Consider the following 24,421-nt stretch of genomic DNA (forward strand, 5'->3'; position numbering starts at 1 on the left):
TGGTATATTGTGCACCACAGTGGTTTGCTACACATGGTGCTATTAGAGGTGTATGCCTTGCTTTCATACAGCCTTTGGCTAACTTAGCACGTCAGTTTTGGGTGGACCTATAGTTCAAGCCAACACCCACCATAGTAGTAACGTTTGCATTGCAAATAGCTCTGTGATGATGAAAAAACTGAAAGAATGTGTGATGAGACAAAAGAAATTATTCAGAGATAAAGACAGATGAAAATTCAATTGTGATGGATGATGGAATTCAGTAGTAGGAAAAGGAAGAGAAGGAAAAGCAGTAGGTAAACATGGGTAAGGAGGAAGGAATGGAAAAGGAGGTTTCCTGGTAGACTTTCAAACACAGCATAATTTAATTATTGCTAGCACGTGGTTTAAGAATCACGTTAGAAGGTTGTACCCTTGGAGGAGACCTGGGGACGCTAGAAAGTTTCAGATAGATTTCAATAATAGCACGAAAGAGATTTTTAACTACCAAGCATTTCCTTGTATAGATGTGTATTCTGATGGTAATTTATTGGTTATGAGCAGCAGATTAAAATTGAAGAAATTGCAAAAAGGAAGGAAATTCGGGTGATTTGTCCTGGATAAAGTGAAGGAACTAGAGTTGGTTGTGAGTTTCAGGAGGAGAATTAAACAACTATAGAAGACAAATGAGTAGCTATTAGAGATGAAATAGGGAAGGCAGCAGATGATCACATAAGCAGAAAGACAAGGTCATGTAGAAATCGATGGGTAATACAGGAGATGATGAATTTAATTGATGAAAAGAGGAAATATAAAAATGCAACAATGCACTCAGCAGAAGGAATACAGATGTCTAAAAAAATGAGGTTGACAGAAGTGCAAAATGGATAAGTAGGAATGGTTAGAGGACAAACGCAAGTCTCTAAATGAATAGATGCAATCTATAAAAAAAAATTAAAGAGACCTTTGGAGAAAAGAGAGGCAGCAGTGTGAATATCAGGAGCTCAATAGCCAGTACTAAGTAAAGAAGGAAAATCTGGAAGGTGGAAGGAATATTTAAAAGGTCTATATAGGGGTAATGAACTTGACAATATCATAGAAACAGAGAAGGAAGTACGTGAAGATGAGATAAGAGTTGTGATACTGCGCGAAGAATTTGTCAGAGCACTGAAGGACCTAAGTGGAAACAAGGACCCTGCAGTACATTACATTCCCTCAGAATAAAATTAATGAGATCCTTGGGAGAGCCAGCCATGACAAAATTATTACACCTGGAGTGCAAGATATATGAGACAGGAGGAATATCCTCTGACTTCAGGAAGAAATTAATAATTCCAGTTCCGAAGAAGACATGTGCTGATAGGTGTGAATATTAACAAACTATCAGCTTAGTAAGTCATTGTTGCAAAATACTGACACTAACTATATACAGAACAATGGAAAACCTGGTGGAAGCCTGCCTCAGGGAAGATCAGTTCGGGTCCTAGAGGAATGTAGGAACATGAGAGGCAACAGTGACCTCACAACTTATTCTTGAAGATAGATTGAAGAAAGGCAAATCTATGTTTACAGCTTTTGCTCATGCAAAGAAAGCTTTCAACGATGCTGATTGTCCAAACCCTTGGGCAAGATGCACTGAACTGAAAGTTTTTACAACTTGAACAGAAACCAGACTCCAACTGTAAGAGTCGAAAGACACGAAAGAGAAACTGTAGTTGCAAATATAGTGAGACAGAGTTGTAGCTCATTCCTGCTGTTATCCAATCTGTACATTGAGCATGATGTGAATGAAACAGAGGAGAAATTTGAACTGAGAATTGAAGTTAAGGGAGAAGAAATTGAAAGGTTTGCTGGTGACATTTTATCAGAGATCACAAATGGCTAGAAAGATCAGTTGAATGGAATGTATAATGTCTTGCAAAGAGATTATAAAATGAACATCAACGAAATTAAAACAAGGCTAATGGAAGGCAGTGAAATTAAATCAGACAATACTGAGGGCATGAGACATTAAAAGTTGTAGTTTAGCTCTTTGGGCAGCAAAATAACTAATGATGGCTAAGGCAAAGAGGGTATAAAATGCAGACTGATTACAGCAAAGAAAGCATTGCTGAAAAAGAGTAATTCTGTTAACATGTAATATAAATTTATTTGTTAGAAGCCTTTTCTGAAAGTATGTGTTTGGAGTGTAGCCTAAGTATGGAAATGAAATGTCTACAATAAGAAATCCAGACAACACGAGGACAGAAGCTTTGAAACTGTTGTGTTCTTAACTGCCAAAAACCAAAAATTAGGAGAGCCAGTTTTAAAAAACAGAAGGTACAAATAATGAAAACTGTGGCTTGTTTTCAGTACGGTCCCAGGACAACTGATGCATGTAATTCCCTATGGTGTCACAAAGCTATATAACCACAAACGAAAACACTAGAACTAATTGATTTGAACCCCTTATCTGCAACGTAGGTCAAATAATCAGCACTAGATTGGGCTGCTTTTTCGTTTTAAATTTAAAAAAAGTAGGATTGCTGTCCAACAGTGTCTGCCATATTGCTTTGTGACACATACATGAAAACCATAGACACAGACCCACCAACTGGCTCTCATGTGTATCCTCAAATTCTACCAAAATCGATTATTTCTCAAGTGTCAGGGATAGTGTCTATCACATATTATATATGTACCTATCACACATTATATGTCAGCATGTTCAAAGTTAGCTGTTACACGTACTGTTAGGGAAACTATGCCTTTAAAGAAATCTGTAAAATTCTCATAATGTTTTCCTGAACAGGTGACTCACCTGGTTAGCACAATTGATTGGCATTTTGCATTCTAAAATAAATGATGTAAATAGATCATTCAGAATTATCACTCTGTCACTTCCAGTTTTAACGCCGAATTCCAGTCTTTGACTGTTATTCACACACTTAACATTTTCTCAGCCCTTTTTTGCTAACACATGTTTTGAAACACAGCTTCGTCCACCATATAATATACAAATGTCACAACAGCAAAGAGTACAAAATGCTAACAATGGTCTTTTCCTAGACCTGACAATGAATGGAAACTATTCCACATATTGCTTGAAGAAGATAGAGTTATTTGTTTCTGGCATAATGGAAAAAAAAACACTAAATCAAAATACTATGAACATGACAAAAGAAGATATACATAAATATGCAGATCTAAAATAAGCACTTACACAGAAGTAAAGCCTTTTAGGGAATCACATAACATAATAACCCACTCTAAAGACTTAGACTGATTGACAAAAAAAACAATGAATAGTAAGTGCCTTCTCTTACGCACAGTGACAACACACAAACCCAAGTCCAAATAGAGCACATTACTGAGCAGTATGAATATAGAGCCTACAAAATGTCTGAGAAAGAGGAAAACCAACAACTGATGCATAGGCTGTGTGCGGCTTCCTGATTTTTGTGAACTTCAATATGCACACATCTAAAGTGAATGACTTCCAAGCATTTGCAATAAACACTAAAATGGTGATTATTCAAAACAAATGTCTGTCATTTGACAATAATTAGCAAAACATTGGGAGAAATAATGGAATAATCGGGAACCAGGAGGAAAGGTGGAAAATCAGTAGGCTACCACCTAAATCAGGAGACTCTGTACGTCCATCTTTTCAAAGGTGGTTTGGGACCTTGACTGTTCAGTACAGAATTTAAAATCAAATACCTATCAGTTGTCTAAATTTCCAAATTGTTATTTTATTGGGATACCAGTTTTGGCAATATATTACATTATCTTCAGGCCTCCTGACCAACATGTATGAAGCTTACAAACTTGGTTCTGGTCAGAATAGAGGCCAGCGTTCAAAGACTGGTATCTGTAGATATTTGAGACAGCGTTGTTTGAAGTAATTGCTGTCTTAAAAATCTCAAGATACCAGTCTTTAAATGCTGGCCCCAATTCTGAATTGGGAATTTCCCTACACGTTGATCAAGGGGCCTGAAGGTGGCATAATATATCGCCGAAACTGGTAGCCCAATAAATTAACAATTTGAATATATAGATGGCTGAAAGGTGTTTGGTTTGACATTCTAAATCAAGAGATCTGGCAGGTATGTGTATCATAGACCAATGTTGATGATTAGATGGTTAGATAAAATAACAAATGAAGAGGTACTGAACCAGATTGGAGAGAAAAGAAATTTACGGCACAACCTGACTAGAAGAAGGGATCAATTCATATGACACATCCTGAAACATTGAGGTCTCACCAATTTAGTACTGTAGGGAAGTGTGGACGGGTAAAAATTTCAGAGGGAGACCTAACCATGAATACAATACACAGGTTCAGATGGATGCAGACTGCAGTAGTATTCAGAGACGAAGAATCTTGTGCAGGATAGACTACTACAGAGTTGTGTCAAACCACTATTTGGACTGAAGAGCACAACAACAGCAACACAGTGTAATGCGGATTACAAACAATGGTGCAACATGGCTTTTGTACGTTATATGAGCCACTACCAATAGAAAGAACTTTTAATTTTCAGAGCATTAAAACAGGTTCCAGCATTATGACGAAGGGGGAACCTGGAAATATGGAGAAATGAATTCAGTTCAAGGGTAATGAGAGATATAAGAAGAAAAGTATTACACACAATACATGCTTGCACAGTTTGGATTTTAGCCCCATCATTCTGGAGATTCTAGGCGAGTCTTTTGCACTGCAGATACAGATTTGTGTCTTAGGAAGAACTGCTTTAAAAGAAATAAAGGAAGTGAAATAATATCAATTTTGAGATTGAGTACCCAGTAAATGGTAATCTATCTTCATCATTTTTGTTTTCTCGAAACCAAACAGTTAATGATGTACCTCAAAGAATTATGCTTTTAATGAGATGGAAAGTATTGCCTCATTAGTTACCTATTCTTGCAAGGAAAAAAACCGCTGTTTAGTAGTGAAATATACCTGTCCTCACCCTAATGTTCACATTACACGGCACACAGAGTAATTCTCAACCTATTCATTTTCAGCTTGCAGTTAACAAGAGTGACAGTACAAAACTAATCTCCTTACAGGGTTACAATAGTAATACAGTAAATGTATCAGGGTGTGTTACTTCTAATTTGGTACTGTATTTCATGTCTCTACTTGGCTGATATGAACAATTTTGTTGTTTTGACTATTGTATCTTGGGAGTAGTGTTTGCACATGGGATGTGCCTGTATTCCTAGATATTGTACTTTTACTGATAAGATTAAGTTGCACATAGTTCTCAGAGTGGGATGCATAAATTTTAATTTTGTTGTTGTTTTACAGCATAAAATTAAAATATCTGCTAAGATAATGTGTTAAATAAGAATTCTTTGTTTGCTGCATTACTCATGTAGTGGCATTACACAAACAATTAAATATTTCTGTGACATTCTGTTCCATTTTAAACACTACAATAACAAAAATAATCAATGTTTGACAATAGAATGCAGTAGGTTAGATAAAAAGATCTACTCACCAAGTGGCAACAGGAGAAAACACATATAAAAAAGGTTTCACCTAATCAAGCTTTTTTTTACATGTGTGTTCTCCTACCATGGCTTGGTCAGTAGATTTCTTATCTATAGAACTGGTGTGAAAGTAATTTCACATAACAAAAATAATGGAACAAATATGCACTTGTTGTCAGAAATAGGAGTAGTCTCTAAGAATTAATTAGTTTAAGTTCTGAGAGAACTTAGTACGTTAATAGGAAAATGGAAGATAATTTAATGGCATTTTGATGAGGGAGGAAAATCTGACTGAGCCCAAACATGTCTAAGTGGCATGAATGATAGTTTTATTTTTAGATCTACAGCTACAGATTTATGTCAAAATGCAGCAGTGCTGTACAAATATCACTACATTGAGAGGAATTCAAATGAGGCTGTGTGTACACTCATAACAGAACATGGCTCTTTTGCACCTTCAGTGTTTGTGTTAAACAACATTGGTCGCAGAAAAGAGAGGTATTCGAGAAGATTGCAAATATAAATTATAGTGTACAGTAAAACACAAAAGCTAATTATAGCCTATAGTACTGTCCCCAGTGGACTGATGTGGAGTAAAACAATAGCTAGCAAGAAAGGTACCAGTGCATCATCTCACCACAATGTCAGTAAAGATGATTTGCTCGACACTAGGTGTTATACTTCATGATAACAACACTAACAAAATGAGGAAGCATGTAAGTGGTACGTACTTATGGAAAGCCATAGGAAATGACAAACACCAATGAAAAAGTGGAATACAAGGAAAGTAGAGGTAGGAGGAGTTTTACACGAATTAAGCATGCATGCTGAGAAGAAAGAGTTGGCAGTTTCAGATTCCAAAACATCATCCTCATTTTTCACTACAAATCCATCACAAGAATAAATTTAGGCTATGGGAGCAGATTTCCAGATATGTACAGCAATTTTTGTCATTTGTCAAACATCTTGCTTTAAAGAAAATGACTACAGAAACCTGCTTTAATACCCAAACATGAATAGGCTAGGATGGAGTTTGCTGAAAACCGTATGTCGTGGACTTGAGAATGGGATTAAGTGGTTTAATGTGATGAGAAGAAGTTTAATTCAATTGGGCCAGATGGACTATGGGCATGACCGGAGAAAAGAGCAGCAGGTAAGAATGCGTAGAAATTTTGTTGGTGGAAATGTTACGATTTGAGCAGCCTTCTGCACTAAAGGTAAATCACGCATTGTTCTGCTGAACAGTACAATGAACTCTAACATGTACACTGAGATGCCGAAGACAGAATTGATCAAAGTGTATGAGGGGCTAGGGAACATAAATCTAATGTTTCAACAAGATAAAGCATCTGTGCATCTTTCTGCTACAACCAAAAGTGGCTTGAATATGAAGTTATCAATGTCTTGCCCCGGTGTGCACGCAGCCAAGATACGCACCCCATGAAAAATCACTGGGGAATACTTGCAAGGCATTTTTATCACAATGGAAGGCTATCTGAGACCACATGTGAGCTGGAAAATGTGATACAAGAAGAATAGGTGCACAATTTCACTGCAAGAACTACAAACACTAACAAAGTCAATGCTGAAGAGAATTTCTGAGATCATTATGAAGAACGGAGGTTGGACAAAGTAGTAACAACACAATAATACAACAGGACAATGAGTGACATGTTTTTTACTCAGATTATGAAAAAAGCTATGTAATCCTGTCATGATTGTTTATGTCTCATATGTATCTACTACTTTCATAATAAATTTGATACAGTATCCGACAGATATTGTTCTATTATTTTCGAAGGAATCCTTCCTTTATACTGACTTCCACTACTGTATATTACTGAGGACAGTAGGAGACATATTGAAAACATAAGATTCTACCTACTGGGTACACATCAATAAAAAGCAGCTTGATGAGAAAAAGAGTGAAAGGAGAAGCTCAAATGAATTTAGAAAAGGAAACTTAAATTTCACTCATCAAGAACTAGTTATTTTGGGAGAATTAACAAAAACCTGGCTCCTACTGTTCGAGTCTTCCATTCAGATGTGTAAATTTACGTAAGAAAAAATTATTTTACAGCAAACTAATGATACAATTAATACTGTTTACTACCAACTAAATCTTTTTTGATGATCGAAAATAATGCACACTAATTACATAAGAGTTAATGACAGACTGTCAGTACTGAAATTAGAATATTACTGCCACAACATAATGAAATGTACACTATGTGTGTACTTGCAACATACATAGTTGCTGGCCATATGACCTTTCTGGTAAGTAGGTCTTTACAAGTAGGGAACAAAACTAGCAAAATGGTAGAAACACAAATAAATTTATTAAATAGATGAGATTGTTGACAGTGAACGAAACACAAAATGTAAAAAATAAGAAGCAGAACTTTTCTTCTACCTTATGAGTGAATTTGATCATGAAATCTTCTTCATGATATCTTCCTTGCTGTTCGGGTCAATCAGTACAAAATACATCAGTCACCTAGGAGACAAACAATAATAGTTGATTTACTATGTGTTAACATATACCTGGAAGGATCGTGGATGGGGGTGTGGGTGATGGAACTGCGCTGTTTGTATCATGTCGCCCAACTCCTCGTCTGATGTTGAGGGTGTTGAGGCGGTTTCCAATGGATCTTTCTCAGCAGCGTCCTTCTTCACATCTCCATCAGTGCCAGTCTTTGCAGGTGGCGCTGGTATTACTGGCTCTGAGAGTGGACTTTCCTCCTTTGTCGGCTGTTTGATGAAAAGATATAAAAGTTCCATTTCAAGCAGTTTTTTTTTTCTTTTTAAATAACTGTGTGGGTGAAATTTATTCACTAAGACAGCTATGCCTTGCTAAAAGTGAGGAATCAAACAAAGTACTTTTTGAACCTTTGAGCTGTTGCGCACTACATGAACTGGAACTGAAGATTGCAGACACAAATGAAACAACCATAAATAGGAAGATATTAAGGTAAATGGTTTTGGTGAAAACTGCAGTTTTGTTGATCAAATGATAGTCTTAATTATATATGAAAAAATTACTTGGGTACTGTTATAATAACATAAAATCATCCAAGAACAATTCAAAGATAACTCAGACATCTAAGGACGTAAGATTTAAAAAAAAAAAAAAAAAAAAAAAAAAAAAAAAAAAAAAAAAAAAAAAAAACATAAGTTACGTAAAATAGGTTTCCTGGTTACGTCCTTGGTATATTTTAAGTTCAGATTCAATAAACAAGGTATTGCACATGAAAATGCCTCTTCTTTTAGTCAACACACAGTAATTATAAGCAGATATAGGCCACTGCTGCCATGAAGTACACAATTGTCGGATGGCTGTTGCCAATTTATCAAAATTCAGGTAACTGTATGAATGATTCTGGCAGAAAACTACATCAAAATGAAACATAAACACACAGAGAGGAATTATTAGGTGTTGTGGGGCAACAAAGTACAAGAAGAAAAGATGAAACTGTCACAGGTGTGAGGGCAAAAATAGTGGGAGAAAGGAGTCAGAAGAGGAAAGGAACAGCAAGGAATTGTCCATATAGATGGTTTGCTTATGAGCATTTTATTTGACATTTAAGCACTTCCTTTAAAATGTGAATCTCGTGATGCATAATGTCTGAGTCAGCTAGTACTGATTATACAATTTCTTAATGTGAGATTTGTAACAAGAAACAACATTGAGAAAGTAAATGAAACTGTAAAACAGCAATATGGTGAGCTGACAGCCCAAAGGAGACAATATTCAAATCAACAATATGCAGATATCATAAATTAATTACTCTGTTGTTATTATTTAACAGCTTACTTTTATGAAATAATAATCAGTGTCATCAATCACAACCTCGACACTGCGCACATGCACATGCGAAACTCAGTCTGATATTTGTGGGTTTGTAAAAATTAACAAATATGTAGGGTTCTTAGACATTAACTATTTAACAAAACAAGTATGCTGATTGACAATATATATATTCTCCCGTGACCACAGAACATATACAGGATGGTCCATCTGAAGTTTCGGATGAGATTATCTAGAAAACTATACATCGGGTACAAAAAGTGGGTAAGTCAAGATCATAAGCTCAAAGGGGGACATCAAATGCTACTACACATGACCCCCAGCACCTGCCCTCTTGGGTGGGGCGGGGTGGGTGGGAACTTTTAAATCTTAAATGGAAACCCCTATTTTTTTATTGCAGAGTCGGATTCTCCATAAAAAAGGAATCATGTTTGGTCTGAAACATTTTTTAAAACCATTGACAGGTGGCGCTGAAATCGAGAAAAAAGTAAAATTGGGGAAGAACTTTGATTTATTTATAATGATCCGAGAAGGACGCATCAAACTGATACAAAATGTGCACCAATTCTTTCATTACACCAAATTGAGCTATTTGTTTACAAAATGTATCCTACCTGCCAGTTTTTGATGGAGGGAGGTGGAATGGTATTAAAATCTCGTTAGGGAACTCTTCACAAATGATTTACTCCTTCGACTGTGGTGCTACAATGACCAAACTGCAAACTATGGCTCAGTATAAAGGTCGGTGCATGTGATCAGATGTCACTTCACTTTCAGATTGTGAACCGTAAACATCAACTGACGAAAATAAATTATTCTTTAGCGAAACATGGCTCACTATCCGCCTACAGAGACTGTTGATATGATGTTAATTTTAGATGACTGCCATAACAATTTGCTGCAGCTGTGTAATTGTATGCGGATCATTTCCCAAGCAAACGACATCCAAGCAAAAACATTATTCAAAATCGCACTCAATGAGCTCAAAATGAATACATGCACTGTCCACGTCGCAATTGTGAATACAGTGAAAATGACACTCGTACCCTTACTGTTCTCGATTGTGTTCAACTGGATCCCGAAATTAGTAGTTGTGCGATTCAGAGACAAACTGGAATACTGAAATCAACTGTTTTGAGGATTCTGACGTAAATATAATGCATATCATATCATACTGACACAGGCATTAACGCCAAAAGATATGCAAATACACGTGCATTTACACCAATGGGTCTTGGAAATGATAAAGAGGTGACAATGATTTTTTTGATACGTTATGTTCACCGATGAAGCCACATTCAAAAACAATGGCGAATTAAATAGTCAGGATTGTCATTATTAGTCCCCTGTCAATCCACATTGGCACAAACCTGTCAACAATCAACACAAATGGTCGTTAATGGCCTGGTGTGAAATTTTAAATGGTTATTTGATAGGACCAAATTTTTTTGACCGAAATGATACTGGGGAATCTTATTTACAACTTCTCCACGATGATTTGTCGGAGCTAATGGAAGATGTTGATTTAGATACTAGGCAACAAATGTGTTTCCAACAGGGTGGAGTAGCTCCCCATTATGGTAAAAATGTGTGGAATGTTTTAAATTTATGGTACTCTGGTCAGTGGATAGGACGCGGCAGACACATTCAGTAGTCTCCACATTCACCAGACCTAATATCTCCTGATTTTTTTCTTGTGTCGTTATTTAAAACATATTGTTAATGAAAGACAGCTCATAACCAGAAATGATATGGAGCAGCACATTCAAAGAGCATGTGCAGCCATACCATGGGTTGAGCTGCTCAAAAATGTGGACAACTTTTGCAGACGATTGACTTTATGTGTCGAAGCAAATGGGGATAATTCTAAACAATTTCTTCATGGCCAATTTAATTAATTAAGCACCTCACATTGTGAGAGGTGAGGGGACTCACATTAATGATGCACCCCAACATGTGAGAGGCAAGGGGACTCTCACTAACGAAGCACTCTAAAGAACATCATTCTACTACGTCCATGTCGTTGTTCTGGGTAATGCATAAAAAGTAGGATACAGTACATTTTGTACAAAAATAGCTTAATTTGGTGTAATGAAAGAATTGGTGCACATTTTTTATCAGTTTGATGTGCCTTTCTCAGATAATTCTAAATAAATCAAAGTTCTTCCCCAATTTTACTTTTTTCTTGATTTCAGCGCCATCTGTCAATGGTTTAAAAAAATGTTTTGGACAAAACTTGATTACTTTTTTATGGAGAATCTGAATCTGCAATAAAAAATGGGTGTTTCCCACTCAAGGGGGCTGGAGGTCACACATAGTATCATTTGCTGTCTCCCTTTGAGCTTATGAACTTGTATTACCCACTATTTTTACCTGATTTATAATTTTTGAGATACTCTAATCCGAAACTTCAGATGGACCACCCTGTATATGCTCAAGACTGCTGGTACCACATACATTCTCATTAACTGGAATATCTCTGCCAAAAAAGAAGTCCTCTTAAATTACAGTGGCAAATGAAAATATGCCAACTACCACAGTGTACTTCTCATTAAAAGTAACATAATGATCACCATGTGTATATTTATTTGTGCTATCTTCTAGATAACTGAAGCATTATGGAAGATAAGCAGTTAAGATATGTAACACTACATCCACAGGCTCTGACACAGCACACTCTAACAGTGTTTGCAGGACAGTTATCCCCAGATAATAAATGCAATTAAAAAAAGGTTTAATGGTAAATTAATATTTGAAAAAACATGTGACTCTCTTTAGATATATGTGACAGTTAAAATTACAGTTTAACTGGTAATTAGGATGTAGAGGAATCATATGTGTAATAAATCAAGAGCAGAATGGAAGCTTCACCAGAATCTTACAGCAACCAATAAGCAGTAGAATATTACACTTTCATTGCTTAGCTAAACAGATTAGATGCATAATTCACCATTTTAATAGCAAAAAATAACACGAGGAAAAAAAAAGAAGAGAAAAAAACCGCTTAAATGATTTTTAAACAGTTAGCAGTGAAATACTACTACACCTCAAACAACAAATATTTTAAAAAGAAAAAAGTTGTTATCTGGTTAATTTTTTCATTAAAACTTCAAAATTGTCTTTTGTGCAACAGTATACATTACAGTAGATAATGTTTTATCATTAGTGTAACACTACACATGAATATGGGGAGTAGAATATGTAAATATCCCTAAAAAAAAGTACATATTTAACACATTGGAAAAACAGACTCGTAGCAGGGCAATAAGCATAAAACTTATGGCTGTGTTCTGTCTCAGTCATGATACATTACCTCTGTGGAACTTTCATTCAGTCCCACGAGCTGTAATGCCTCTTCAAGTGAGAATTCCTGAAGATCAAGCAGTGAAGATGGTGCTTCATCAACTAAGATGGTTGCGGGTGTGTTACTGAGTTCTTCACATAGACTATCCTTAAGCACATACTCTCCTGTGGAAACAAGAAAACAATGCTGGTTAAAAAAAATTAAAAAATAAATAAAAAAGGGCGACAATTATTTCAGAAAATTATCATCCTAACTGCAATGCTTTGCAATGACACACTTACAAAATTATCGTTTTCTTGTATACCAGACAACCATTACTTGAGGAGAACCATTTTAGCCCAACATACCACATGAGAAACAAAAGAGAATTTTGTGCTTCACACATCAACTGAAATTATATACATAGTGTTAATAATATAAAGGGGTGAAGACATACACTATTAATAGGCAAAAATATACTTCATATGCAGCAAGACCCTCTAAAAATAAATCTGTGGAAGGGAGGGGGGGGGGGGGATTCTTTATGAGAAATGCTACTATTCGGTAGAAAAATTCATGGAAGACGAACTGATAATTTGAGCAACATGTTACTTAACATTAATTTTTTGGTATAATAAATATAATAATCTTATTATTAGGACACTGATATTGATGCCAGTTATGTTATGTTTGCTGTGAATTTGTTCTAAATGTCTGATACATCTCCTGCATCCAAATTAATCACAATTAACAATCCAATTAGTACTAATTTAGTAAATATTGTTGAAACTTATGGCAACAAAAATTAATTCTGTTCGTACACATACTCTTGTACTTCAAACACTTTTAGGATAGTGGATATAAAAACATGACTGTTTTCATTACCTGCTATTCACTGATTAAAATCGTAAGTTTGTTGCATAAATTATGTAAAAATAGCAGCCATACTCGTACCCACATCCTCATTAAGTGAGCTTTAAAGAAACAGAAAGGAACCTTTACTCCAAACTTTTAACTGAAGTAACATTGCTATATAATTTGAATAATGAAATGAAGAAAGTTTTTAGAACAGGAAAGCAATGTGTACAATGTAGAGGAGTACAATAGTTTGATTGAAAACAGCAGCAAAATATAAAATAATTCATATCTGCAAAAGGAAGCTGGATTAGTGAACTTCATGTTCCAGTACAACTAAAAGGAAAAAAAGTATGTAGATTTATGGATGCATAACATTAAAATTAAAGCAAATACTTTGTCACATGAGAAAGTGCAACCTGACACTCTGACTACAAGGAAAAGGTCAATAACATGAAGTAGTGAGAAATGTATTTACCTGCATATGTAACTTTAAAAAATATGACAGGATAACTATGGTAGAAAATATGCAAAACAGTTAAGTTCTTATGTCTTGTGACACAGACACTCAAGCACCTTTGTTGAATGCAGGTAGTAGCTCTTAACATTCAAAACCACTGCTGTCTATTAAGTGTGATATGGACATGCTGACGAAATTTTTGTTCATAGCCTCTGACAGCATTGTTCTCCCTTCGCTGCCTGTTGAGGCCTCCACAAAAGCAGTCCAATTCACAAGACTGTCATTTCTTATTGGAGGTGGGGATGACACATTCCTGTTATTGTGAGGTAACACCCTAGAGTTAGCACAAAAAAAGAGAAGGAATGGGGAAGAAGGATAAGGGCATCCTTTTGTGTGTAGGTGCCAGACAAAAACTTCCAAAAATGAAGAAAGAACCCTGCTGCATAGCTTTTAAGTTTCTGTGGTTTACAAGTAAAAATTAATGAGGGACACCATACAAAGTAGTTAAGCAACAGATTTTCTATCTCAAAGTCACAGAAAAGATCTATAAATGACAAACAGCCCAAAATACACACCATATTATTCTCATGAGCCGAAGTTAATTTTTGGGCACAAATAAATTGCTTAAGCCCAATTTAACAGCCAGTTTATGTGAACTCATTATAGACATTACTCAAATTTATGTAAAGAATTTATTTTTAAATATCCATTTCCAATTTAAATTGTAATTTCTATGTAAGCTAACCATGCAATAATGTAAAAAAAAAAACTGTTTAAGCTGTTATTTTTCTGCATGAATGCTGAAGACCAGTTCTTCACATTAATTGGCATGTACTATCTTACTTAAGCCTGTCATTAAACAACAGAAAATCCAGGATGGATTTGTCATTATGCCTATCATTAATAGAAATGATGTACATGATAAAACTAGAAACAGGAACAAAATATCTCCAAAACATGAGTACAGTTCCTGGTGATATGGCTTGCCTTAAGTATAAATTGAGATATCATGAAGTTCATATTTTCCCATACTGTAGTTTAAGTAAATGCAGTGTAGAATGTAATGGGGTAACACAGCTACACATAGAGTGTCTTATGAAGATTATTAGAAAAAATGGTTGCTAACAAATAACTGTCTTGCACAAATACTTCATTTATACTCTTACATGGATGAACACAACAGGCAAGACTTTCCTATTTCATTTGCTCTCAATGAAAATATATACTCTACATACAGAAATCATAAAGATGAAACTATGTAACACACTAGAAATTGCAATTCACTGTGGAACATTTATTAATAAATCAAATTGCATTTCACATCCATAAATGATGATCAGAAGACAAAAATGTGAAGACTTTTCATAGAAGAAAAGCTGTATATTTTCACTACGGATAAGTACAGTTATGCTTCTTACCTGTTATATGAAGCCCTTCTTTCAGAATAATTCAGCTTGGTGTTATATGCTGATCAGAGTCGGTGCTACCAGTGCAACACACAGAAATTTCCAATGCAAACTGCTGTACACTTTTCAATTACTCACTGCCTCACACAATACACAAAATTCACATAATATTTTCAAAACTGGAAGCACTAAACATATAATATGGCACACTACCCTACATCAAGATACACAGCGAGGAACATATAAACACTACCACACATGTACTGCCAGCCAATGGTAGGCCACCGTACTAGTCTCGATCTACAGTCGAGAATATGGCTGCCAGCCTGCCACGACGCCACAGACAATGGCCGAGGGTAGCAGCGAGGCAATCCCCACTGCGTGAATGCAACGGGCAGACAGCCTGCCCAAGGACTTCCCCCAACCGGCACCATGAGAGTAGCGATGTTGCCAGATACTGCCCTAGCCTGCCTCCCCCCACTTCACAGCCCCCCCTCGGTGCCAGCACCAAGCGGTAAGCAATCAACGTGAAGTCCCAACTAGACATGGCAACTGTGGCCGCAGGAGAGTGGCCTCCGGATTCCGACTACACCACCTCCTCCTCCTCCTCCTCCTCCTCCACCTCCTCTTCCTCCTCCTCCACCACCACTACTACCACCTCCACCACCACCTCCTGCTGCTGCTGCTGCTGGGAGCCGTCCCTGCAACCAATACCTGAAACTCCTGACAGCTACAATAAATGGTGCCAATTTTAATGGCACGGCTGCATCTGTAAGCTCCAGAAGATGCAGGCAGATTTTACCTGAGCTCCCACTCAGGAGAAATCCATTAGTTGCTATTACTATAATTTGGTCTCCGGTTTCAAGACTGTTGCAGGGAACTATGGAATATCTCAAAATAAAGTGAAGAATGTGTGGGTAAAGTAACTTGCTGCAGCCAATAATTGTCTCAAAGAAAAAAAAGACAGATATTGTTTTGAGTAAAAACAAAAAAGAAAAATGAAGGTCAGATCAATCAGCAATACTAATGTTGCCAGCAAAGTATGGTTAAATAATTTTTGTTCACACAGTGATGAATCAGCTGAGTACAGGAATTTTCATAGAAGAAAACCTCCTTAGCAGCTTTCAGCAGCAGAAAATTGGTACAGGTGAGTATCCTTCAAGTAAAAACATAACCACAATATTCCTGCCAAAACTTGCTCCTTTCATTGGTGAATCTGAGATAATGAAGTTAATTTCAACATATACAAGACTGGTATAACATTAAAAAAGAAAAATAATATTTTGCCTCTGATGAAAAACAGAAAGAAAGCACACAACAACATAATAAGAGAATACATAACAGAAATGCTGCTATTAAACAAGAATGCCATAGGAGTTTACAAAGATCTTATTGATGGGTATGAGAATAAATACAGAAATGTAGGTCAGAGTTGGTGCATGATGTGGCTAAATAGCTTCAGCATGGCTGCCAAGGTCGTAGGAGTCCAGTGTACTACAGATTTATTTAGTGGATGAATGAGAAACTGTGGTGTCATGGTGGCTGCTACCCAGAAGCGTAGTAGTGCCAGGGTGGGCCAAGTCATGACAACTTGCAGGCGCCTTCCTCCGATCGGCAGCTCGCGACCCTCCGAGTCATTCTGACAACTGCACCGTAAGCAACCAAACAGACACACTCACCTTCAGGCCACGCCTCTGAGCTGACTACAAGCCTGTGACTGACCTACTCAATGTGAAGCATTTCTTGATTGATCAAGTGGAACAAAGCAACAGGAAGCCTTACAATGATGAAACAAATGTGAATGGCAGCCTAAACTAAGTATTTTTCATTGTATTGTGACAAAATATTTCATAGGAAGTTATAAAGCATCCAGTTATGAATTTTGTTAGAAAGTCTGTGAGAATAACTGAAACAGTTTTCACCCCTGGAAGGGTCAATAGGCAGGCAGGTCCAGGTAGCTGGATTCACCCATAAGCCACTTGAAAATGCCTGTGTGAGAGGCACTCAAGAGTGTCGGTGACAAAGCTATTGTCCCTCCTCCAGAATCCCAAGCATCTGTTATTTTAGGTAGAAGCTACTGTGACAATCAAAAAGGACAGCTGACAGGAAGTCTGGTAAAAATTTTTCAGCCTCTTTTTTATATCTGCTAGGAGTGTACAAGTACATACCATTTCCCCAGCACTAAATCACTTTGCCAATTAATCAGTATAATGTTTGTGGGCATTACTGAAACACTATACTTTAACTTACAGGTATTAAGAAAATAACACTCAGACAAATGTTCTTCATACAAGAAAAATAAGTTTAAGAAACTCCTAACATGAGAGGAATAAGAAATATTTTATAAAATTCACAGAATTTATGCATGCTACATACATGTGCAATGTAAATGGTCTTAATCAGACATACATCTGTGACTGCATGTGTATATCAGTGCCTGTATCACTGTACACCAGGGAGCAGGTAAAATGTTTACAAGAAGCCCCAGACAGCAGGTCGGGAGGTCTGCTGTGGCCTATTGCATTCCATCTGTCATATCTTGACAGCTCTGCCATTAGTCAACTGACCCGAGGGACCTGGGGATACTTTACTTGGCTGGATTCTGCCTTCTGCTCTATGCACACTGTTTCTTCCAGGTAGCAAGAGCTCCCCAAGGAGATATTTTCTGTAACACAGAGCTACAGAAATAGATTTTTCAGACTTTAGTGAAAAATTATATGAAAACAGTCACTACAGTCACACCTTTTGTGCCTTCTCCTTTGCTCATTCAGTAGTAGTATTTTAGTGAAGCTACCCCTCTGTTCTTTGATAGATTCCTTTTAGCATTTCTGCAGCTTGAAATAATTCTTGCCAACATTGTTCACCAATGCAACTTTTTGATAAAGTCATCTCTAGCTAAGAGTAGTTCTTTCCTACTTATAAAATATGTATACTTCATACTTTCAAATCCTTATAAATTTTACAAACAGAGAACAGTTTATCTCTAATTAAGAATAGTTTTCCTACTCAAGAAATATATATATTTCAGACTTTTACTTCTTTATAAGTTTTACAAATAGAGAACAGTAAGTGTAGTTCACAAAGCTATTTCACATATAAAAACTGTGTATAATCTCCATTGAGAGATTGATGGTTCCTCCGAGGGTTTTACTTAATAAGAACACAGCAGGAAAATGGATTCTCCAGTTTATGACTAATGGTACTTCGCTGTCAGGAAGCGAGGAGAGGACAGGGCTTGTGAAGGTACACACAGGCAGGGTGTAGAGCAGCTGGGGAAGCCGACCACCACACACAAAAGATACGCAGTATTGCCAACGCTGCAGCTGCAAACTCACTCCAGCAGGCATATAATCATACTGTACCCTCTCATACGCTTGAAATTGATTAACATGAAGCACCAGTAGAAAATGCCATGAATGAACCAGACAATGCTGCCTTTCTAACAGAACATTAACAGCTTCATGTGAGCTGTTATTCTTCTTGCATCTTATTTCTGCAGAATGGTTCTTTAATTTTACAAGTCTATATTTTTTTTCTAATATTACTTGTGTCAGGTGACAGACTTTGTTGACAAAGCAAGTAGTGTTCTTACAGACTGGCAAAATGTGGGGAATTAAATGAAAATAAATCATATATTACCAGAAACTAAACATTTAAAAAAAAAGTTATCCATAATGTAGTGCTCTAGGAAATCATCTTACTTTTTTTTAAATAATTGACTCAAAATGTGCTCTTTAGGATCATTATGAGCTTTTCAGAGTGTAAATGTAGATGCAGTTGACCGATATTTGCCTGAAACTGGTCATGACGTGACCTAAACATTTTATAGAATTTGCTTAAGATTTGTTGAATTTAGGTTCTCATGAATACTTTTGTCAAAATCTCTTGCAGGATTCACTGATATCCAAGAAGTAGGAGAATAATATTTATCTACACTACTGTTCTTCATAACTATTAAGATGATAAATCCAGGACCGTATGTAACAATATTACGAGAAGGGAAGTTGCTACTCATAATACTATTAAGATGACAGGTATGTTAAAGAACTAAACAGATCTTGAAAATTAAAGCAGAATGTTTTTAGGGTTCGTGTGAAGCACAAGGTTTTGGGAAATACCCCACATAGGTAGATTCCAGAATAGAGTATTTAACTGACAAATAAATTCTGTAATCCGTACTGGTCATATGGTAGTCTTCATCCAATAATCCTGCCTATGTATTCCAGACTGGCTAGTAAGGGCACATAAACTGGTGAACTCTTAGCTTAAGATGCTTCATTTAGAACATATTCTGCTCTTTTATAGCTTTCGTAAAGTAACATACAATTTCCAATTCCTTGTGTAACATTATTTATTCATTCATTCATGTCTTTGAAGTTCCTTTTTTTTTACAACTAAACAGCAACATTAACAATTTAGCACAATTTAGACTCCCATAGTTCAAATGGTGGGACAAGTGAAAAGTGAAGGTGAAAGCCAAAGTTATTACACAGTGGCATAAGTACAACAGATGATAAAGATGAAAAGAACAGTGAATGAGCAATAATGAAGGGAGGTGGTCCGAACTGGTTTACAGTGTTTCATAGAGCAGATACAGACCTGTCTCCAAGTCGATTGTGTATGATAGGCCAGCCCATGGGTCATCCGGGTTAGAAGTTCGTTCATCCTCACTGTCGTCATCTTTCTGCAAACAAAGAGAACTTTGTTATTTCCTTTTGTAATCGAAATATAATTTGAAAAAAAAAATCCGAATAAAAATTACATTACTGAGGCACACTGTGGGTGTAGACCACAAAAGTTGTATGAATACAAAATCTTACTTTATAGTAACTTATTATTTTAGTTGAACAGAGTCACATTGTTTGGAAGAATTAATTTCATGTCCACACATTTTCTCACCCATAATTTTGAACTTCTGTTTGTTGACTGGCTGGTTTTACCAAGGAATTGTATACAATTTTATCTGTCCATGTAGGTTTAGCCATTCATCTGTTATAGAACAACTTTCTTTTTCTGCCTCCTAACTTCTCTTTTTCTGTTATTCTGCTACAAACATAATACTACTGAGAATTTTTTTCTCTCTCTTCATCTCTGAAAGACACCTCTTAATTGTTACTCTTATGACTCCACCTAGTTGAGTGTACATTCTTTGTAGCATCTAAAGAAAGTATATTCCCACACAATTAAGTATCTAGCTCAGTTGAAAAACAAACTTCAGATTGCCACCCAACACACACACACACACACACACACACACACACACACACACACACACACACACACACACATTTTGTTGTACTTAATGGTTTCTCTTAGCTGTTGTTTTAAGGGTTTCGGATCTAGAAACTTGTGAACCCATTTCACTGTCTTCAGAATGTACATAAGACATGAAAGCTTCTGTTCTTACACTGATGATGTACAACAAACAGTGTTCTCTACTAGATCTTTAGTTCTTATCGCAATTAATATCAAATGTATCTTTGTAACTCTACCAATTTACCTGAGCAGTAATACTTTTCAGATTTCGGAAAACGGTTAAAGGTAAAGAATTATCTGTGCTTTCGAGCTGTGAAATTAGTTTCTTTAAATGTCTGTGTTGTGCCTATAAAAATATACTAGAGCTTCAAACTTTCGTTTGCAACTTCAACATAAATGCCAGAAACAAGACGACATTAAATAACATTTTTAAACGTGCGATTATGCATTTCCCCTTTTCTGTTTTACATGCGACTGAAAAATGATTATCGCTTTAGGAGTAATCACTGCAAAACACGCTAAAAAGGTATAACATCTCCCCTTTTCCGCTATTAAAATACTGAAATGAGAACATATGTTCGATTTCCTGCATTGTTACAACACTGCACCAGCAACTCTGTCACTAATTACATAGTGAATTGTTCAAAAATTTTTGCTCTGGTTTCAAGCTGAAGCACTGTCTGCGGTACCCTTTCTCCCTTTTTTTGTCTTTTTTACTATTATTAGCCGATCTGGCTGCAATGTAATCAACGATTTTTGGAAATAGTTGCGACACGTTCAACAGGTGCGATCCCAAAGGATCAAAAGAATATGCACAGGTGGGTCGATACAAGATACATTTTTGATTCTGAACCGATTAACCACCATAGAAGTAAGTAAGGTTTCGTGTAATGGTAGCTCATCACTTAGAGACCCCTAATAAACGATAGCTCGTTGTAGAAACAATACATTTTTTATACGAATGTGATCAAAAACTTAATTTTTTGGCGATTCTTTCTGTTTAGAATGCAACCAGAAAAGCATTCTAGAGGGTTTGCATTCCGAGCATGCACGCACGTTGAAGTTGTGCTGCACGAATCACTGGAGGCTGCACCAGGCAAACTCTTGTTTTTTCACAGTTGCCATATGACATACATAAAAAATTTTCTATTGACGTCACAGAAGCACCGACGAACAGAAAGAACGGACCGGTGTTGGACGGTTCTAACTCCCACTACACTCCGATGGCAGAAAGAGATGTCGCACACCTGTTGGCTGGCACCGTTAGTGGCGACTGCTTAAGGAGCCAACGCTTCATGTGCGCATGAAGGACGGCTTCGTGGTTTGTCAACGGCGTGCAACGTAAAAGATTCGAATGATTCGTGACGTTCTGTGGTACTTATCACCCGTAAACTTGCCGGGTAGCACTGCCGTAAATACTGGTCAACTGCTTGTCTGGTTCAAATGGCTCTGAGCACTATAGGACTTAACATCTATGGTCATCAGTCCCCTAGAACTTAGACTACTTAAACCTAACTAACCTAAGGACATCACACGCATCCATGCCCGATGCAGGATTCGAACCTGCGTCCGTAGCGGTCACGCGGTTCCAGACTGAAGCGCCTCGAACCGCACAGCCACACAGGCCGGCCCTGTTTTTATGACTCTACTACTATTTTATTTCCGATATGTCGGTTACATATTATTTTACTCTTTCTATAGTTGATTTCAAAGGTTCGAACTTTGTTATTAATTTGTTCCAGTCATCGGCATTAGTGACAAACAGTACAAAATCTTCAGAAAACCAAGGTAGTTCAGTTACTTCCTCGTTTTCCCAATTTATGAACCTGGATACATCCTCTAAGACGGCCGAAAATAGTTTTGGTGACATGGAAACTCCTAGCCCCAGTCCTCTTCCATGGGTATTTACATACACTTATAAGTCTTTAGCAACTCTTTGTAAATGTTTGAAGTCTCATGGAGGTATAATTACAAAGTAATCGCATTAGCTCACATTAACTTGCAATAATACAAATAAATGGTGAAACGTACAAAGCGATAAAACAATATTACAACTCCAACATTAGAACTGATGAAATCGCTACGTTTTGCAGTAACAGCCTCCACACGTCGTGATATAAAGCAAAACATATTTCGACTGTGTTACTGAAAAACGAGATTTCAGACAGCTTTGACATAAAACCATTGTTTATTAGTTAAGGCTGCCGGTCAAGCCTTACAACCATATTGCCGCTCGATATAATTCTACAATTATTTAGTTGTAGACCATGGAATACGAGGTATGTGTTCCGTACATTATGTCATCGACGGTCCTGGCAACATCTGAACGAGAACCGTTCTTTTGTGTAAGGATTCACGATTGCCTTGAAGGATGTATATCACTTCTAGACGTATAGTAAGCGTTCCGTACCTCAATCGGTAAAAACGGAACCCTTATATAACCACTTTTTTGTCCGTCTGTCTGTCTGTCTATCTGTACGACTGTTAAAAACCCTTTTTCTCAGGAACGGGTAGACGTATAAAGTTGAAATTTGTATCACGTATTGCAGTCTACGGCCCCTTGGCAACGTAAAACAGTGAAGCTTCTAATCCAATGCAATGAAAAGAAACGACCATTTATATCACATATTTTGATACTCACTCATCAAAACCTATAGGGTACACCCCCTCGCCGTAGAATCATGAATTTTGCAATAAGAAAGGTTTCACAGTACAAATAAAGGAAAAGTATAAGAAAATTGTGAATATGTAATTATACCTCATGAAAAAAATATTTCTTTTGTCATTTGTTATCCGACATTAAACTTGAAATTAAAACATGTTCGAAATCCGTGGAATCCCTCGGACAGACATCTTACCAGTATGAATGTTGACAACAGGCGAGTCAAGTGATTTAAGCCCCGTTCGGTTTGAAAATCGTACGGTATTAGAGGCTTAAATATGTTGGAAGGATTCTGAGACTGTGCACTGCATCTGTAAACCAAGAAAGTAACAGGAATTTTTGTTTTCCTGAAGGAATCTATATTTATTGATCAATATCAACTTTGTCCCCTTCAAAATAATCCCCCCTCAGATAGAATAGACTTATACCAGTGCTTTTTCCAATCTTGAAAGCACTTCTGGAATTCACTATTTCTTTATGGCGTTGAGATCCTTCAACGATTCTGTTTTTTACATTTTTTATCTAATCATTAGTGACAAAATGACGTTCTTTCATGGTTCTCTTCAGCCTCAGGAATAGAAAGAAGTCGCAGAAGGCAATATCAGGCGAACAGGGTGGATGAGGAAAAACACCGGTTTTGTTTTTTTTTGCAAAAAAAAAAATCTTGAACGATCATCGAGGTGTGATTGGGAGTATTATCGTCATGCAATTTCCACGAGTGATTTTGCCATCATTCTGGGCGTTTTCTTCGAATTTCTTCAAGCAAATGGTGCGTAACTTACAGTCACATTCCTTATTCACCGTGCGATCATGTTGCATTAACCCACTGTAATGGAAGAAAACAATGAGAAGAACCTTAACATGTGATCGAACTATCGTTTTTTTTTTCGGTCTTGGCTCGTCAGGCAATTTTCACTGAGCCGAGTGGGCGTTGGTTTCGACATCATAACCATACACCCATGTTTCGTCACCTGTTATAACCTAAAACCAGAAGTTATGGATCGTCGTCAACTTCATTCAGCAATTCCTGGGCGATATCTACGCGACGTCGTTTTTGGTCGAAATTCAACAATTTTAGAACAAACTTTGTTGCTACATTTCTCATGACCAAAACATCCGAAATAATTGCTTGGCACGAGCCAAAGTATATGCCGACATCATCAGCAACCTATCTGATAGTTATCCGGCGATTTTCCAGAGTAATTTTCTTTAATTCCTCCGCATTGTCGTC

The 24,421-nt window shown here is 36.8% G+C and overlaps 1 protein-coding gene across 4 annotated transcripts in view; it reads right to left on the reverse strand.

The window, feature by feature from the left end:
• The window catches only part of LOC126365779 (segmentation protein cap'n'collar), a 765,194-nt gene that overhangs the window by 167,493 nt on the left and 573,280 nt on the right, over positions 1-24,421 (reverse strand). For all 4 annotated transcript variants that reach the window (XM_050008342.1, XM_050008341.1, XM_050008344.1 and 1 more), the window contains 3 exons: positions 19,872-19,956; positions 12,582-12,736; positions 8,005-8,211 (listed from right to left, as the gene is read on the reverse strand). In XM_050008342.1, the coding sequence (XP_049864299.1) occupies positions 8,005-8,211; positions 12,582-12,736; positions 19,872-19,956 (447 nt within the window). The remainder of the gene's footprint in view (positions 1-8,004; positions 8,212-12,581; positions 12,737-19,871; positions 19,957-24,421) is intronic.

This window comes from Schistocerca gregaria, chromosome 4 (genome assembly GCF_023897955.1).
Source record: "Schistocerca gregaria isolate iqSchGreg1 chromosome 4, iqSchGreg1.2, whole genome shotgun sequence".
Taxonomy (NCBI): Eukaryota; Metazoa; Arthropoda; class Insecta; order Orthoptera; family Acrididae; genus Schistocerca; species Schistocerca gregaria.